Raw genomic sequence first — 19,818 nt, 5'->3', positions numbered from 1 at the left:
ATTTAAAAAAGAAATTCTGCCCAGGAAAAGTTATTAAACACTTAGATGGAATACTGAGAGGGAGAGAAAATGAAATTGCATTAGTTTATACAGGCATCATTTAAACACAAGGAAGATTCTCATTTGTGTGGAGGATATACATTCAGTTACTATTATTTAAAAAAAGAAGGAATTACAAGTTCAGGGCATGGCCTCAGGAGGTCACACGGCCTTGATATGAATGCCAACTCTGCAATTTCTTAGAGTGTGAACAGAGTAATTTTGTTTAATGTTTATTTATTTTTTTAGTGAGAGAGAGAGAGAGCAGGAGAGGGGCAGAGAAGGAGAGAGAAGAGAGGGAGAATCCCAAGCATGCTTCTCACTGTCAGCACAGAGCCAGATGTGGGGCCCAATCTCACAAACCGTAAGATCACAACCTGAACCCATATCAAGAGTAAGACGCTCAAATGACTGAGCCACCCAGGTGTCCCTAAACTGAATAATTTTAAAATTCTCTCTGTGCCTCAGTTTTCTCAGTTGTGAATTGGGGCAAATAGCACCTACTTTATAGGGTTGTGGGAGGATTAAATGAATTAGTATGTGTAAAGAGCTCAAAACAGTGTCTGGCACAGGGTAGGAGTTATCCAAGATTTTGCTATTGCTGTTGCTACTATTGTTAGTCAGTAGGACAAAGTCCAATGACATACTGCCAGAACCCAAAGAATGATTATATTTTATGTGACTAATTGTTACACAATAATGAATTTGTCCTTGTCTTTTTCGTCCTCTTAGCTCTCCAGCTCAATCTCAGGGATAGAAGTCAAAAAATTCATGTTCTAGTCCCCTCCTTCACTAACTGGATGTGATTTTTCTTATTTTAATTCATCAGTTCTCAGGGTTCTGATTGTTTCAAATCCTGTTCGTTCTCTGTCTCTCTCTCCCAGCCTTCTCCAACACTTACTTTCCCCCCACTCATCTTCTTTTCTCCTATCTCTGTTCCTCTTTCAGTCTCAGGTCTCATTTTCTCAATTATTACACATCCCAAGCTCGGCAGCTTCCCTGAGGCCTCATCATCCTTCCATCCTCTATCCCTTGTGGGCAGATGACACTCCAGGATTATATATTTGGCCCCAATCCAAATCTTTATTGCCTCTATTTAGGATAAAACACAGCATTTTCTGTGTCATACAAACAAGGACTTTGTCCAGGATGGATAACATCTTGGGTCTATGGGAAGGAGAGGTGCCCATCATTCTTTATTTCTAATGACTTCTGGGAGAGTGCACAGTTCTCAGCTAACAGCCATAGAGGAGCGCCATTCCCAGATGAAGAATTACCCTAATTCTGAAGCTCTACCTCTGCCTGTGCTTTATGAAGGAAATCAATGCAGAGAGAAGAGTAAACAATGGATGAAATTCAAGTGAAAGGAAAAACAAAAACTAGTAACAATGAAAAACAACTTCAAATGCTTTTTGTAGCCAAAAAATATATAAATTGTGATCGAAATAGAAAAGCCATATTATTTTAACTCTACCATTCATATCTAAGCAAAAGTTTAAGGGGCCACAGGAAGGAAAATTAATGATGTACGAATCCCAAAATTTTCACGTAATGATAGAAAGTGACCAAGAGGGCATGTTCTGAAACTTGTACATGACTCATTTAAATATTAAGAAAAATTCTTATAGATTCTCCAACTACTCTGGTAAAAGAGATTTGAGAGATATTTTTGATTTTAAAAGTGGCTGTTTCAAAATATCCCTGTGGTGGTCTTGGCTTATTCTGAACTCATTAGGAGCTCATTAAATAAGTTTAACCCTCTATTTTTCTTATGGATAGAAGTTTTAAAGAAGTCATTATTAATATTAGTTTATTGTTTTCCATGTGTTTGAACATATTGTGGCTCATTCCTATAAGTAAATATTATTATTTAATAATAATAGCTAAAGTTCCATCAAAGCAAATTAATCTTGGTAACTGTCAGAGAAATCTGAGAGCAAGATTTACTACAGTTAGATTTTCATACAACCCCCAGGCATAGTTGAGATACTGTCAATCAATAATATGAAAATGTTATTTTGCACAAACTTCAAAATCTCTAATCCCATGCCTGATCACAGAAAGTCATTTGTCTTACTATAAGCATAGAATTTTCAAGTTCCTAAGGTCTTGTGTAGAAAAAAATATATATTACATAGACTACCTTAAATCATAAAGACATTTTATTTTTATGACATGTTTAACAAATATATATTTGTAAAAATTTATTTTAACATGATTTATATGTGTATATATGCGTGTGTATATACATATATATACATACGTATATACATATATATACATACATATATATAAATACATACATATATATATATATGTATGTATATTTTTCTTTTTTTTAACATTTAATTATTGAGAGGCAGAGAGAACAGAGCATGAACAGGGGAGGGGCAGAGAGAGAGGGAGACACAGAATCCAAAGCAGGCTCCAGGCTATGAGCTGTCAGCACAGAGCCTGATGTGGGGCTCAAACTCACAAACCGTGAGATCATGACCTGAGCCGAAGTTGGATGCTTAACCCCAACTGAGTCACCCAGGTACCCCTTAACAGGCTTTCTAAGACTTAAAAATACCCTCTTCTGCTTACATTATATAATGTTCTTATTTATGTCATATTTTTGTATCTTTCTGTGTTTATCTACATACACACATATACATTTATTTATCAAAAATACATATTTCATTATTTTAAAAATCTTTATTTAAAAATCAATACTTTATGTCACAGGAAGTTGATGCAATTTTTAAAATACGGGTTCATAAATGTATCCTCTTAAACATTTACTTGTGCATTTGGGTCATGAAATATAATATACCCCTTTCTATATTTAAGTTTTCAATTGTATAAATTAAACATTTAGTACCTTAAGTATCATATGTAATAATTTTTAATTAATAATCCCATTATTTGCTGAAATAAATCAACATTGCATTCAGATAAATGGTTTAAGCTGAGAAGTAGTATCTTCCATACGGCAGCTATAGTTATATGCTACCATGCCAGCTATTTCCCTAAGGAGAGTCCAGGCACGCTTAATTATAGGGAGACATCATTACTTAGAAGAAAAACATGAGTCTTTAATTTCCTTGCCTCTGTTGGACTGGCGAAGTTCATTCTGCTGAATCTAGCAACGTCTGACTAACACGTAAGCTTAGCTGGTTCCACATAAAAGGCCCGGTATTGTTAGGTCACCACCAATAGCAGCTTCTACACTGTGATCAGTGTTGTTTCTGTTGCGGAATGTCATCCACACAGAATTCATTATGTCTATAATTAAATATAGAAAGCCCCTCCTCATGTTAGGGCACTTGTGAAGCAACTGTTCCTCTTGGCAGTTCTTCCTTTAACTTTTGGACCACCAGATCGCTCCTGGGAACCAATCTAAGAAAGTGCTATTGAAGTAGCACTCGGTTCTACAATGTGGCGTCAGTGTATTTCTAATTACAGTCCAGACAGTTTTGAGCGCAAGTTACTAGACCAGAGTCCAGGTCAGCACTTTGGCTTGCCAGGTCAGACTTGTTCTCCTCCTACTTCCTTCCAATAATAGTTTCTCATATATACAAGAAATAGCATAGGGAATACATTTTTCTAACTTTAAGAACTGTTCCTGAACTCAATTTTAGGCGATGTGTTGGGAAGTCAAACTTATCCAAAAAGAGATACTACACTCTCATTATGTAATTTCAATTAAGTGCCCAGTGTATCATCATCTATAGCTTCAGCAGAACCATGTTCTAACTCAACAACTCTAAGTGGCTACCTTTGTGATGGGGACAGATCTTTCTATTTATGGTAAATCACCATGAAATTTTATAATTTCAATAATGTTATCTCCCAGATTCTGAGATGGATATAAATTTTGTGTTGCCTGTTTTATGAAACCTAAGTATTTTCATTCAAAAGATTAAGAATTAAATGCACTTCATGGAGTGTCTGGATGGCTCAGTTGGTTAGGCGTCCGACTTCAGCTCAGGTCATGATCTGACTCCCGGCTTGTGAGTTCAAGCTCTGCGTCAGGTTCTGTGCTGACAGCTCAGAGACTGGAGCCTGCTTCAGATTCTGTGTCTCCCTCTCTGTCTGCCCCTCCCACACTCACACTCTGTCTCTATCCATCTCTCAAAAATGAATAAACTTTAAAAAAATTTTTAAAAGAATAGTTAAATGTACTTCTTCAGATTAATTTAGCTCTTTAGGTTCAATATACAGAGACTTTATTTGTAGCTACATTAAAGTAGAATCAACCCATTAAGCATAATATTAATAGAAGGTCAACAAAAGCAGAAAATAAGCAAGTGTTATAGAAACAGAGTGTGATGAATTCTGACAAGCTATTTTGTTTCTTTATTATCATGATATTAGGAAATGGCACTAAATTTAAGGGTCTGCCATGATCTCCAATTCTGAAAGCTTTATTACAAGTCAGGCATTCATATCAGCAGCAAGATGACAACTCATAAACAAATTCCCAGCGGTCATCAGCTGTCTGTTAAGTGAAACACACAGGTTATGTCATATAATGGAGAGAGTTGCCTGCTGGGGTAGTGGACACACCCGGATTCAAATTTCAGCTCTGTCATTAAGCTATGGGATTTTGGCAAGGTAGCTTCGCCAATCCACAATTTTCTCCTCTATAAAATGGGAATTTTATAAAACCTATCAAGTAGGATGTTGTAGTAATAAATAAGGTTAAGATGGACAAAGCACACTGTACGAAGCTTTTCACTCAGTAAACACTGAATAGTAGTTACAATAATTTCAAATTGTATTCAAACCCAAGAGGTGCTTATGGCACCAAGAAAGGAGGGACATCTAGTACAACTTTTGAAAAAATTTGATGCCTAATATTTTGGGGGAAGAAATCATGTATATTTGTAGATTTAGATAATTATATGAGTTATGATTAGACTGGAAATGTTTTTTCCAACATCCAAACACTCATTCAAATATTTATCGAACCCTTACAACATACTCATCATCCAATTACTTAAAATTCCAGTAGTTGAGCTGTCCTAAATGGAAAACTGAGATTGCTTGAATATGTTGGTAGGACTTTTGCTTAATAGGTGCAAATATAAAATAGGAATGGTTTATTGTTTTATGTATGTGTTTCTATTATAAAGGCACAAGAAATTGGAAACAAGTTAAAAGGTGTACCGAGGTTTAAAACAGAATACTCACATTACCCTTAAATGTATTAACATGTATATACACTTGCTTTCCAGAATGTTCTTTGGATTTATGTTACAAATATTTGAACCTTTTGTCTACCATTCTAAAATATGGATTTCCACTGAGAATTCCTTCCTAAGTACATTCTTACATGAATTTAGGGTATGAATATGTACACATTGTGTGTATTCATTTAGCATCATTCTTTTCATAAGTTAAAGAAATTTTTTAAATTGAGATAGAACATACATAAAGTTTCTTACGTGTAGATACTTCATATATGTAAAGCTTAAGTGTATAGTTCAGTGAATCTTCACAAATATATATATATATATCCATGTAAACACCAAGCAGATCATGTGAAAGGCTCCACTGTGCCATCTTTTAGTCCATATTGCCGAAGGTAACACAAATTCTGAACTCTATCACCAGAGTTTAATTGTGTCTGTTTTGAATTTCATATAAATAGAATCATAATATACACCCACCTAGTTGCTGCCTTCAATTGTTTATTTCATTTGTTTAGATCTTTACACAGAAGGAACAAAGGAACCATTGTCTTCTTTACTCAGCTTGTCTGTACTAACATGTCAGTGTGTAATAAGAAAACTACCACATCTTATACACACTATTGAGTATGAATGATCTAAACTTCATTTAAAATGACCCCAGGGGCGCCTGGGTGGCGCAGTCGGTTGAGCGTCCGACTTCAGCCAGGTCACGATCTCGCGGTCCGTGAGTTCGAGCCCCGCGTCGGGCTCTGGGCTGATGGCTCAGAGCCTGGAGCCTGTTTCCGGTTCTGTGTCTCCCTCTCTCTCTGCCCCTCCCCCATTCATGCTCTGTCTCTCTCTGTCCCAAAAATAAATAAACGTTGGAAAAAAATAAAAATAAAAAAATAAATAAATAAAATGACCCCAACATAGATTTACAGAAACATGTTTAACATTTCACTACTAACATTCACAAAATTTTAGGGCCATCTACGCTGCTGCCGTTAGATATTTCTTTCAAATGTTCACATTTTTTGGGAGTTTATATCTATTAACTACTCACACCCTGAAATAGGTTAGCAGAAGCTCAAATGTATTAGTTGTCTGATTTTGTGTTTCTCAATTTACAATCTTGAAAATTGAAACAAAGAACATCAGTGACCTTACCCTATCTGTAGCAGTGATTTAGAGGCAATGCCACATCTAGAATTCAGTTAGAATTTAGTTTTTCAGATGACATGCCACATTCTGTTTACACACATTGTGTATATAACATGGCAGGAAAAGATTATGAGAGAGCACCACACCCATTCCCGTATCCAAGTAGAAACACAGAATCTATGCACAAGAGAAAAAAAAAAAGCCATGAAATTTTTGAAGAGCTCTGATACAACTCACCAAAAGACTTTTTGTATCTAAAACCTAACTGGAACATTTTAAGACTTATTATTTAGCAAAGACCGAGAAATTTACCAATTCCTAAGTTTCGATTAATAGAAAAGGGACTGTGCCATAAAATTATACATAAGTACACAAGGGAAAAAAGTATATCGGTTTTGCATAATATTATTTTGCATAACAAACTCAAAACTTTTAGAATACAAAAATGATTTATTCTGAATTATGTCATAATCACATACACTTCTTGAAAGTACAATTTGCATAGAAACTTCTAACAGTAGCTTTATTATCTCCATAATAAAATAAAATCCAAATATCTCTGGGACTTCATTTTCTATGATCATTTATAGGAGTTAACCCTGCAAGCAATGTGGCCACTAAATGTTTACTGAGAAAGGAAGATAAAACTTGGTCAATGACTTTTCAGGAAACATGGCAGCTTCAGGTATTCTCACAATATAGCTAACAATAGCATAAATATTATATAGTGTTAGTCCTTCCTGTAGTAAATCAGGAGTTGTTTTGTTTTGTTTTTTTATAAGTTTATTATCACATTTCATTTAATGGTATCCAAAGCTGGAACATGATTTCACTGGCATATATGTAAATGTATGCTAAAATATGTTTACAATAACTACAAGAGTATCTTACTTGAGCTTTTAAGCTCAAATATAGTATCTAGCTTCTTTGCAGATACATGTAAATAATTTTAGCTTATAGGAGAGCCTCAAAGACAAATCATAAAAGGATAAGTCCATTAAATACCTATATCTATATACTGGAGTAAATATAGGAAACATCACTATTTAAGTATAGGATTGAGATGAATAAATGTATTAGTTTATATGGAGGGTGTAAGTTTTTACAAATGCATTTGTGTTAAAGGCTTGCTTAATCATAATAAAAATTCTCAATTAGAATAAAAAAATTAAGTACCTACGTAATATTTTTCTTTATTGCAGCAGTTGAACTATTGAAAGCCTAGAATTAATCAACCGATATATACCGTCACAAGAAAAGCATATTGAACAAGGTTCTTGGAGGGTACAACAAAGAATGACATTGCCAATGCGCTCCAAGTCTATAGACTTGATGGGTTTATCTGAGGATATTATCTTCATGATAATCCACAGAAAGTGTTCAAATACTTCTTGCAGATAGAAACAAGAATTCTTAACAATGAATGGCCTTAGAATTCTATGCTTAACAAAACTCACAAAGATTCTAAGTTCCTTAAAGAAAGAACCTTGTTTTTCCCCATGTCCCCCTCGTTCAGTCTCCAGCTTAGAGTGGGTGCTTAAAGAAATTTTGTGGACTGACAAACAGAAAGTAATGTTTTCTCTTTTTTCCCTGGCCCCCTATCAATGTGTTCTCTACACTGTAGCCAGAGTGACATTTTGAAATATAAATTTGATAATGGCACCCTCCTGCCCACCTTCCACACTAACCCCTTCCATTGTTTTTCCATCACTTTTACCATAAAGATTCAAATCCTTGCTTGATATGATCTAGAAGGCCCTGAAAGACCTGGCCCCACTCCTCTCTATAAAAGCTCCATCCTCAAGGACATTCTCTCAGTTGTTTGAATATGCCACAACACTTCCTATAGCAGGCTTTTGTACCTAGTATTATTACTCTGGCTAATCCCTTCTCATCTCTCAGATTTTAAACATCAATTCTCAAGGAAACCTTCTTTGATAGATGAGTTCACACTATTTTAAGTTCTCAGAATATCATGTACCTGTCCTCCAAAATACATACTGCCATTTTAAGTCTCCATTTCCCTTTTTTTTTTTTTTTTTTTTTTTTTTTTTAATAACTGTGTCTCCTCATTGGAGTGCTAAATCTAGGAACGTAGGAGCTATTTCTGAGAGTTTATTCACCATATTTTTCCCTGAGCCTACTACTCAGGCACATACAAAGCTTCCAATCAGTATTTGTTGAATAAAGAAATGAATGTAGAAATGACTGAGTGAATATGGCTGTCTCTCTGGTAACATTAGTAAAGTCTTAGAAAGAAGGGACTTTATTAAATGACATCTATCACACTGCCATGTTTAGTAATTTATAGTAAATAGCCATCATAAGGTGTATGTGTTCATGACCATTTAAATAGGGAAAGTAAATAAAAGTGACACTCACAGTCTAGTATGAAAATTTTAATAAAAATGACCCTTAAATACATGAAACCTGAAAGTCATTAAAAAAGTATAACTTCACTTCTCATTGATCAGCCTTTTATTCTCATTTTTAAGCTGGATAGCCATGGAATTCACTAATTCTTTTAAGCTGCTAAGAAACTATTAGTCCTTTTAAGCAGAAACTTATTAAATAATAATGGTCCTGGGGCACTTAGATGAGTACGGTTCACCGAAAAAGCTATGTACCCCATAAGCATCCATCATTCAAGAAAGATGACATTTTTGGATAGTTGAGTTCTGAGGCTGACTTTCAGGGTCAAAGAACATAAGCGATGCATAAGTTAGTTCTGTTCTACAGCCATTTATATATATATATTTTTTTCCTCCTGAATAATGCCTGAACCTAAAAAAAAAAAATCAACCATAAAAAAATGGAAATCTTATTGAGCAGAGAAGAGAACACAAGGCTCTAGAATACAAGTGCCTGTACTCCTAAGCAGGCTCTGCCACTAACCTGGTCATGACACATAACCTTTCTTGTGTTCTCCTTCCATTGCTACATAAATAAATATATAAAACTTGCTAGGCCTGAATAAAGTAGAGTAAGGATGAAACAGAGCTCATTAAATAAAAATATTCTAGAAAACCATAGATACAGAAGTTGTGGCAACACATTCTGGGCCAGAAAAAAAAAAGGAGAGAAAGAATATTATCATTGTCTTTTTAGTAGTTCTTACTGTATTTTTAATATGAAGTCAACCAAATGATACTAAATATTAAGTTAATAGAGAAATTTAGTCAGAACTAGATGTAATTTGAATCTTATTTAATGTTGGCTGTTAATTTTTTTCCTAAATTTTCTATAATGAATGTGGATTTGCTTCTAAATTAGTTTTTAAAAAGAATGTGGCAATCAGTGTAAATACTGGCTACAGGCAGGGCTTTGCTTATACTTCATCTGAATAGAAACCATCTATCCCTAGCCATCAATACATGATTGGTGTTCAGAGAGGCATCCATTCTCAATTAATTATTTAATAGTCACTTGACACACATGAAATAGAGAAAATACACAAAATGGAGCCAATCCTCCTGGGCTGATCAACTCTGCCTTTATCACTCCATCTCTCATTTCTGTGATAATCAGAAGAATCCAGCCTTTTGTTTTCCTTTCATGACTAGTGGTGATCTTTGCACTCTGTTTCCAGATCAAATTTTCAAAACGAATCAATGCTCCAGAACCATCCTGATGGATTTTTCTTTTCTGAATTCAACTACCTTATGCATCAGGTACTAGACTGTACAATTATGTATCTTGGTAATTCTAAATTCTTCCTGTTATGGAAAGTTATCCATTGGCAAAATAAAATGCATTTCAGAAAAATCTAATTCTGCTTCTCTTCAACATATTACTTTTGCCATGCTTTCTCCACTCTTAAGTGTTCCTGATTATGCATGATCCCTGGTTCCCTACATTTAAAATGCACAAAAAAATAAAAAAATTAATTTAAAACACCCTCCCACACAGAACAAGCTGTCATTGTGTCATATTTGTTTCCTAATTTAAGGAAGGAAGTTATATCTCAAGTGTCCTTCATTAAACTGCCTGCTCTGTATTTTAAAGTGACATTAGGATACTTAGAGCAATATTCCCATAAAATAATGTTCATTTTTCAAAATTTATTTCTATTAATCAGTGCAGATGTATGGAACTTCAAATCATCATAAAGCAAATCATCGTATGTAGCCATTTCATTCAAGATTTACAATTAAATGAGATTTGGGAGAGAAAAAACATGTACTGTTTTATTTTTGTAATAAATAAAATTAGGCTTTATTTGGTAAAACCTAACTATAAAGCCTGGTGTTAAATCCATGGAAATTTACTGGCCAAGCTGAAGTGCAGTATAGGCCATAGAATACATAGTCTTCTACAATTACTTAGCCAAAATATAATGGGGGGGGGGGGCCAACCTTCATGAAGGCAGAGAATAATAAAATAACCCTTTACATGTTTTTCCCCTTAAACCCATGAAGGCTACAGAACTCTTCTTTCTCTAATGACCAGCTTTTTTCTTTCTAAGTACTCCCTTTAAACTATCATAAATTTTACCAAGTCTTCATTTCTCTTAAAGTCAAATGAGAGAGAACTGCCAAGTCTAATAAGATTTACAAGGGCTACTTCCTCTTATTGGTATCAGCAAAAAAAAAAAACAAAAACAAAAAAACAACAAAAAACAAAAAACAAACCCAAAAAACAAAAAACAAAAAACAGGGGACATTATACAATAAAATACAGCCACACATAAAGCTTTTGTCCTTACAGCTAAATCAGATTTAGTTGTTTTAAAACAACTTCAGTCATACATGTCATTTATCCATGTGTTGACTGTCTTGATTTGACCCATTAGCTATCTACTTTAAACCCTGACATCTCTCCTGCTCAGCCACAAATAAATCCATGTTTTATCTTTTGCATATCAGTCACTTTCTGTTCATAGGTTTTTCGGTATTTATAAAATATTTTTCCTTGGTCATTGTCATATAGCAACATTGGACACACGTTAATGACTGAATTTTATTCATGAAAGGGAGAAAATAAAACTTAAGTATGGTTTTTGTGTGTGAGTGTATGTGTGTGTGTGTGTGTGTGTGTGTGTGTGTGTGTGTGTGTGTGTATGTGTGTGTGTGTTTAACTCTGCACTGTTTCAATCCTTAAAAACAACAGAAATTACAGCCTGGCCTCAGATAAATATCATTAGCTAAATATACTCAGGAAATCTCTTGCAATCCTTCATATGCATTCCCTATTTTATTAGCCTACAGAAGCCTCCCAGTCCAACAACATCTAAATTTCTGTGCTATTTATCTTCCCAAGGCATCTGCTAATTGAGAAATACGTTATTTAATCTCTAACATTTCTAAATATTAGCTGACCTGTCTCCCACTTCAAGAAACCAGAGAAATCACATAATTTTTCCTAAACTGACAAATGTTGGACGTGGACATAACCGCAGAAATTAACATTAATTCCAAGAACCCTCCTCCTTCTAATCAAAACAATTTTCACATGTGCCCCCTCCCACTGCCCCATTTTTCCACAACCAGGAGCAGGACTTTACATTTTCCTTATAAAAGGCAAAGCAGTTCCTACGAATCCTGTTCCCCCTGTCCTTTACCATGAATAACAAACGTGGAGATTTCAACCATACTGAACCACCCCTGCACTTCATTCTTCACCAAACGTGTGCCCAATCTTGCAGATGCTTGTCTGCATCTTATGGGGAACACCTGCGTATTACAGACTTAGAGGTGGTAGAGGAAAGCACAGCGGTCATTCAGGTGGGCCATGGCCCTCTGAAGATGGGGAGCGGCCTAACAACCCGAGGAGTCTGAAGAGAGGTCCTTGTACTTGCCACTTGGAAGGAAGTGGGGCTGACACAAAGGGTTCCCAGGAGGAATCTGAACCTGGAAATGGGTCTGCTTAAAAACCATTAAGAGGATGCCAAAGGAGGAGCTGTGGGAGTTGATAAGGCCGAGAGGCCACAAACAGGTCTTCACCTTGCAAACTAGCTGCAACACACTGTCCAGAGAAGGAAGACCCCATGCACCAGCCGGCCCCGCCTGCCTCGCCCTGCCTCCCCGCGCCCTGCCCAGGCCGAGGCCCCCGGTGGGTCAGGCGTCGGGCCTTACCTTGGCTGCAGTCCTTGCCGCGGAAGCCGGTTCTCGAACAGTCGCACACCGCCTGGTCGTCAACCACCGAGCACACGCCTCCGTTGAGGCACACCCCGCCCTCGCCCTCCTCGCCAGCCTCGCAAGGGCTGCCCCCGCCACTGTTGGGAGGCTCGTCGTCCAGCTTCACCTCGCCGCTGTCCACTGGCAGGGCCTGGGAGGAGTTGACCCTCACATCACGGATCCACCCTTTAAAGGGCTCTCGCTCCCGCACCGAGGCCAGCGTCAGCTTGAGCGCCGCAGCGCGCAGTTCCGGGGGCAGCCCCCCGACAAAGAGGCCGCTGAACACGGTCATGTCCCTGCGCTTCGACTTGACCTCCACCCACTTGGCCTCCACCTGGTCGATGAAGAGCGTGGTGTTACGGAACTGGCGGCGGATACGCACGTTGTGCCAGGCGCCGTCGTTGACCGGCGTGTCGGCCAGGAGCGTGGCGGGCTCCGCGCAGAAGATGGAGAAACTGAGCTGCAGGCGGCCGCCGCGCGTCAGGATGAGCTCCAGGAAGTCGCAGAAGCCCTCGTCGTCGAAGTAGAGCACGAGACCGCGGGCGCTGCGAGTCTTGAGCTGGAAGCTCATCTCGCTCTCGCAGCAGGCGTTCCACTTGGGGAAGCGTGTCCACTGGCCCTCAGCGCCCGGGAACTCGAGCCCGCTGCCCAGCTCTGCCCAGCAGCCCAGGAGCAGCAGCGAGAGGCACAGGAGAAAGCAGCCCCCGCGCTGGAGAAGCGCCGTCCCCATGCTCGGGGCTGGGGTGCGGCGGGGGTGTGCCGGGGCCGACAGGGTCAAAATGGTCCTGGACACCGTGACGTAGAAATAAGGGTCTGGAAACAAGTAGGGTAAGGGGATAGGCAGGAGTGGGAGGGATGCGCCCTCCTTTATCTAGCTCTTTTTTTTTTCTTCTTCTTCCAGCAACCCCTCCCTCTCTCCCTGTAGTCCCCTCCCAACTGGAAAACGTAGACCCCAGTGGTACAGGGCAGCAGCAGATCTTCCAGTCCAAAGGGAGGATACACTTTGGAAGCAACGTTCTGGAAACGGCGTTAACAGAAGGTCAAGGGAAGTCACTTATCCATTTGAGTCCGATGACCTAGTTCAAGGGCATCGGTGGTGTCAACAGATGCTTCACTCCTCGAATACTATCATCTGCGAGGTACCGTCAGTGGTACCGGGCAAAAGGGAAACAGAGTCCGTTAAGAAGCAAATACTTGTCAGAGGAGTACAAGAAGTCAGCAATAAGCCAGGATCCTTGGATACTTGTGCGTACCTCGAGTGTCTGTCCTCCAGACGTGATGTCCCAAACCAGAAGGGAGAAAAGGGTTGCTTGCCTCTTTATGGCACCACTTAACCCCTGAGTGGCTTCAAAGGCCTGTTTCTTCTGTCATATCATGGACCACCAGCACCCCTGTAGCCAATGCAGAATTCCTTGTGCATGGCCTCACAGGCTGGATTTTGCTTCTCTTTTTCCCTCCCCAACAGTAGGGTTCAAACCCTGAAGCTGTGAAATAGCCAGAAGCTGTTAGGTGTCACAACAGCTCCTCTTCTTTTCTCTCTGCCTCTGCGAGGCCAAATTAAGATGCCAGCATATCAATTGGTTGTGTGTTGGTGATGCATTTTGGTTTTGTCTTTTTATAAGGACCCAGAAAATCTGCAGAGAATTAAAATAAAAATTAAGTTCTAAAGGCATTTATACTATCATATAAATCATCATTCAGTTCAGAAACCAGGTATATAACTAGAGCCATTAGGAAGCCAGAGTTAACCTTATTGGAAGGGGTGTATTTGTCCTGATCTACAAGGAAGACCTGATGTCTCCCAATAGTTAATATTGCACTTTTACAATCAGCCAGTATGCCCTTATAGTTTATTATAACTGTTAATAGGTAACCCTCTTAGGATTTTATACAGATTTGTTTATGGTTATCTTTTACTTTTTCTGAGAAAGTTTATTTTTTTTAATATGACAAGGGGAGCAAAAGAGGCCCCTTTAAGGGCTTCCACTTATAACATGCACTGATAACATGGACAATAAAAATACATCCTATTCAAATCTCAGTTAATACAGATTTTACAACAGGCAAAACAGATCAAACTGCGACTGGCTTGAATTTGTATAACATTCCTACCATTTTAGGTTTTTCAAAGAAAGAACATTGATGGTTTCTTGGAGGTGTCTTTTAAATTTCACACAAGTATTTTCCTTTTATTAAAAGAATAATCTGTTCTAAGAGAAAACATGTAACTGGAGTCATATCTATTTTGGGCAGCATTTATGTCTCACTTGCCATGACATTAACTCCTCTAAAGATGGGTAAAGTATGTAATATTTTGCCAAACAGTGTAGTGATCCTTACTCCTCTTCGAGTCCTTATCTGGCTGTCAGCTCTTAGAATTTGTGTGGTCAGAACAGCAGTTGGCATGTGTGACACCTTAGCTGCTATGTCTCCAGGATGCTAGAATATGAAATCATGTCTTTGAATCACTCACTATAAAATCACCTCTTTATCCAACCCTAATCTGACAGTTTCCTGAAATGGTGCAGAAATCATAAGTAGTGAGTTGCTTTTAAGCCTTTTTTGTTTGTTTGTTTGTTTGTTTGCCAAAAGAACATTACTCTTACATTTTGACAAAAGAAAGAAAGAAAGAAAGAAAGAAAGAAAGAAAGAAAGAAAGAAAGAAAGAAAGAAAGAAAGAAAGAAAAGAGAGAGAGAAAAACACAAATGGTTCATCTGGTCATGTCAAGCAAATGCAAGCATTTCCCTCAACATTTCCCACTATACCACCCCACCCCCTGCACACACACGCACAGGCACACACGCACACACATTTATTGCCTGGACACAGAAGCTCACTATGCAATTAACACTTTTTTCCCCTACAAGCTGAAACTAGCAGTAATTTATGGCACCGCATTGTGCTGCTGCTCCTCCATGGAGGGAGCTAAGAGCATTTCTCTTCAGTACAGAGCAATCCCTACAGGTGTCAGCTGAGAGCCACCAAGCTAGGGGATCCCACTTCAAGTTCCTCCCCAGATGAAATTGATGAGTGGTTCTCTCTTTTCCAACACACACACACACACACACACACACACACACACACACGCACAACACAGCACATATAGACACATACACATTGGCCAGTAGAAATAAAAAAGAAATAACCATCTCAGTTGCTTATTTATTATGGCTGATACATTCCACACCATCAGCAATCACCAGCCATATCTTGCCTATTCCTGTGTCAACCCCAAAGAAAGGTGCTCTTAAAAATCATCCTAAGATAGCATATTATTCAATATACTCTCATTTTTAAGTGGACTCGGACATCTGCCAATTTTTCAGTCATTTTGCAAAATAAATCTGAAATTTCAAGATCAAGAGTTGTGCTTTGAAACCATCCTGAAGCTTATGTGTTAGAAAATCTTTGTGGTGTGTGGGGGGGGGGGGGGGGAGAGACTGGATTGGAGCTGATTATTTTATTAATTAATATTACATAGATCACAAAACCTTTCTTCACTCCTCTCTCCTTCCCTCCTCCACTAATGCATACCTTGACAATTTTTTAAGGAATGGAGGAGAGGGGGGAAACACATACATATTCTTACCACAGGGAGGTCAACTGACTCTCCCAGTTCTTAGAGGAAGCTCATTGTGTGTGAAGAGTATCTGTATTTATATGGAGAAAGAGGATTCTCTCTAGGCGCCGGAAAAACCTGGTGAGTTCACAAATTAGAGGATGAAATAAAAGGATCTGAAAAACAACCTTACTGCAGCCAAAGGAAGAAGCGCTCTAATTCAAAAGCAGACTAACAGCCTCATTAATCTTTTCTTTCATTTCTAGAATCAAATTCATTCCCAAGCCACTGGAAGGATCGATACAGTATGCTCGTCCGCTGCAGCTGCATTTATTTTAATATGTTTATAACACACACACACACACACACACACACACACACACACACACATGCACACATATCTTTCCATGCATCCTTCAATATATACATCACCAAGAACCTGAAATCTTTGGGATAATTTTTAGAAGTGCCTTTCCCCCCCACCCCCTCGCTTTTGCAAAGTCTCTTAATACCAATGCACACCCAAATTCTCCCTGGCTTTCCCGCCCAGTCTCCAAGCTCCATCTCTAATACCAGTGCAGTTTCTTGGAGCCTGGAGTCAACTGCACAAATTAAGGATAGGCACAGCATGGGGCTGATGGGGAAGGGAAATAAAGATGTACATACAGATATATTTTATTGCTTTGGTTTCTAACTTGTCTGTTTTCTTTCTTTTGCTAATAAATCACTGCATTCAGCCTTTAAGTTACTATCCTAGTTCCACCATCTCATCTTCTTGCCATCTATTTAAAAAGCTTCATGCAAAACAACGAAGATCTATACTCCTCCACCCTCCCACCACCCATCCTTCCTTGTGCATTTGTGGCAGCTCCTGGCTCAGTTACAAGGGGGAAATATATCCTTCTCCAGCTTGCCTCGCCCCATCCCCTCCCCCAACCCAAATTGAGCTTCTTTACCTGCCCGGTTATTCCCCTTAGCTCGACCCAGAGCCTGAAGCATGCATCGGTCAAAGCGAATTTCCTGAGGTCTGTGGATAAGGCGACTGCCGCTGCCTTTTCAGAGGCGTCAGGCTTGAGCGTCTATCTCCAGGAGTGCGGGAGGGGAGAACAGGCAACGGAGGGGAGCAGGAGGAGGAGGAAGAGAGGGAAAGAGCAGGGAAGGAGGAGGCGGTGGTGGAGCCTGAGAAGGCTGGGTTACGTGACGCCGGGTGCTGTCCTTCTGAAAGAGAAGGGCGGAGCTGAGCTCTCCGCAGTACCATGGAGAGCGGCGGGCCGTCCTCAGGCAGAGATCCTGGTGGGCTGGGCCCGCGGGCACAGCCCCTCCAGGTCGGGACGCTGCGGTGCGAGGTGTTTATACCTCCGCTTCGTCCCTTTGCAGGGGAAGCCCGATCCTGGAGGCGGGGACCTGCCGCAAGAGCTTCTAACTTGTCACCACCCACCCTACCCCAGAGAGAGAGAGAGAGAGAGAGAGAGAGAGAACCAGAGAACCACATAGCCTACTGAGCATGCCCAGGCCCCTGCTAGACCCACGGAAACCTGTGTGGAGATTCCACTTCTCCGGGGTTTAGTCGTGATTGGGCGAGGGTACCTGAAAGGGTGACACGGAAGAGCTGGGCAGCTAAAAGAAAGGGGGCAAGAAGTCAGTGATTAAGATGAGCTCCGGGTTTACTTGCGCACTTTGGTCTCCTGTTTGGAACCCTGAAAAGCTGCAGCTCTTCGAGGAATGCAGGGACAGCAAGATCCACACAGTCTCAGGCATTCCCCTAGATCCAACGTCCCTGCCCCACCCCTTACTGTGGCCCTAACCTGAGCGATCTTCAAACCTTCACGATCTGCCTACCAATTGTGCCAGAAAGACCTAACAGGCTAATGCACCAACTTGTAAACCAGACTCAAGTCTGTCTGACAAGGTGCTTTCTGCGACAGCCTCTTGTCACCCCCCAGCTTTCCGTGCTCTGCCTTGGTTACGGGCATTCTGAGCCAAACCAAGTTCTGTACCTGTTTAACTCTTCTATCCGTCTCCTCCTGTCTTTTGCAGCTGGTAAAACCTGGAGGAAGTGAAACTCCGCGCGAGGCTCTAACCATATCTTTGGGCATGCCCAGTAGGCATTGCTGGGTTTGGTGACAAAGGAGTTAACTTTCAGGGAGCTTGCAGAATAGGTGGTAGAGAAGTCCGAAGTGTATGGCTTTAAATTACAGTTTGAGTGCTACGGACATTTAAATTCCTAACCCTATTATATTCCTAACTTAGGTTAGTTTTAGAGCAGAAAGATCAGACATATTCATTTCAACACCACAAACCTAATAGCTCCAGTCTCAAATGCTATAGGATAAGACTATTTTCTGCCTCTAGGCCCTATAAAGCAAGACTGTAAGAACTAGACAAATTCAGGAGTACTGAAATAACATACATTCCAAATGCAATATTCATTTCCTTCCAAAGAAACCATAACTTATTCCTATGATAAGCATATTTATACTTTCACTACATTTGTAAAAGAGTCTAAATAACTTGAAGGTAGGAACCACAAGTTTTATTGTTTCTATTGCCTTTACAAAGACAGAGTGTCAAGTGATTACATGTATAGAAACTAGAATCAGGTCATCTGGGCTGGAATTCCATCTCTGACATTTACTAGCTGTGACCTTGAGTAAGATACTTAACATTACAATACCTCGGTCACCTCATCTATAAAAAGGATATAGTAATAGTTCCCACATCATCTGTTTGATGTTGTAAAGAACAAATAGACTAAATGGGCATAAAATATTTGTAATTGTGTTGAATAAATACTATTTTTATTAGTTTCAAACCTACTTAGTTCTGCTTGATCCAATGGAAGTCACTTCTCTGAAATCCAGATTTCTTGGCTTTAAAATAGGAATACTAGTGATTTCCAACTTATTCTCCATATTTTCTTTGGGAATGGACTGAAATAATAATGTTGCCATGATTAAAAAATAAAATAAATGAAATTTTAAATACTGTAGAGCTAAATCTCAAATTTAATGCCTGATCTAAGGTTATGCAGTCAAGAAGTGAACTCAGACCAAAAAAAAAAAAAAAAAAAAAAAACAGAGTATACTTAATTCAGGGACTGTTTTGATTTTTCTAGCATTCACCATTAGGTTTTAGAGCAAACAGCATATAAGATACATCCATATGTGTCTAGTATAGAAGTAAACCTTACTGCAAAAGTGGAATCAACAACCAATTATTAAGAATTGAATGAAAAGTTTCCATAATGCCCCTAAGATCTTGCATGTATATTCACCAGTGAATCCTATGGTGATGACAGATTTCTAGATGCACTCATAAGAGTAAAGCCCTGTCCCTTACCGGAATCATAAAAACAAACAAGCAAACAAAAAAACACACACACATTAATTGACACTATGGTATATGACCTGAACAAGTATCTTGTTTATTTAATTTTGCCCTTGCAAATTTTGATCTTATCTTTAATTGGGCTACACAGAACTTCCACTGTATTATAGTTTTCACTGGGCTCTCTTCTGTGGTTTTGATTCAAAGATGTGTTAATATTCTTACTTCTTATGCATAAGGTTTAAAACAAAAAGTCAAGTCTTCTGTGTCTGCCCCTTATGCTCACACACACACACACACACACACACACACACACACGCTCACACACACACACAAGTAAGGAACTACCGTAATAATCTGCTTTGCAGTTATCAGATTTAAAGTAACTACTATATCTAGTTTAAGGAATATGGACAGCCACAAGATCTGTTTGTTTTATTCAGTAAATATGCATAG

General features: G+C 39.1%; 1 protein-coding gene across 27 annotated transcripts in view; it reads right to left on the bottom strand.

Annotated features, from left to right (window-relative positions):
- Positions 1-17,424, bottom strand: part of NRXN1 (neurexin 1) — a 1,154,099-nt gene extending 1,136,675 nt beyond the window's left edge. For 17 of the 27 annotated variants that reach the window (XM_040453755.1, XM_040453757.1, XM_040453772.1 and 14 more), the window contains exons 1-2: positions 16,992-17,423; positions 12,434-14,109 (exon numbers count right to left, since the gene is read on the bottom strand). In XM_040453755.1, the coding sequence (XP_040309689.1) occupies positions 12,434-13,205 (772 nt within the window). In that variant the 5' untranslated portion in view covers positions 13,206-14,109; positions 16,992-17,423. Of the gene's footprint in view, positions 1-12,433; positions 14,110-16,991 lie in introns of all 27 variants that reach the window. The other 10 variants (XM_040453774.1, XM_040453762.1, XM_040453767.1 and 7 more) reach the window with 2 other exon arrangements.
- Between the last annotated feature and the right edge of the window lie 2,394 nt (positions 17,425-19,818).

This window comes from Herpailurus yagouaroundi, unplaced genomic scaffold (genome assembly GCF_014898765.1).
Source record: "Herpailurus yagouaroundi ecotype Mexico unplaced genomic scaffold, PumYag 210, whole genome shotgun sequence".
Lineage (NCBI taxonomy): Eukaryota > Metazoa > Chordata > Mammalia > Carnivora > Felidae > Herpailurus > Herpailurus yagouaroundi.
Note: the sequence above shows the minus strand (reverse complement) of the source record. Positions and strands in the feature narration are given on the sequence as shown.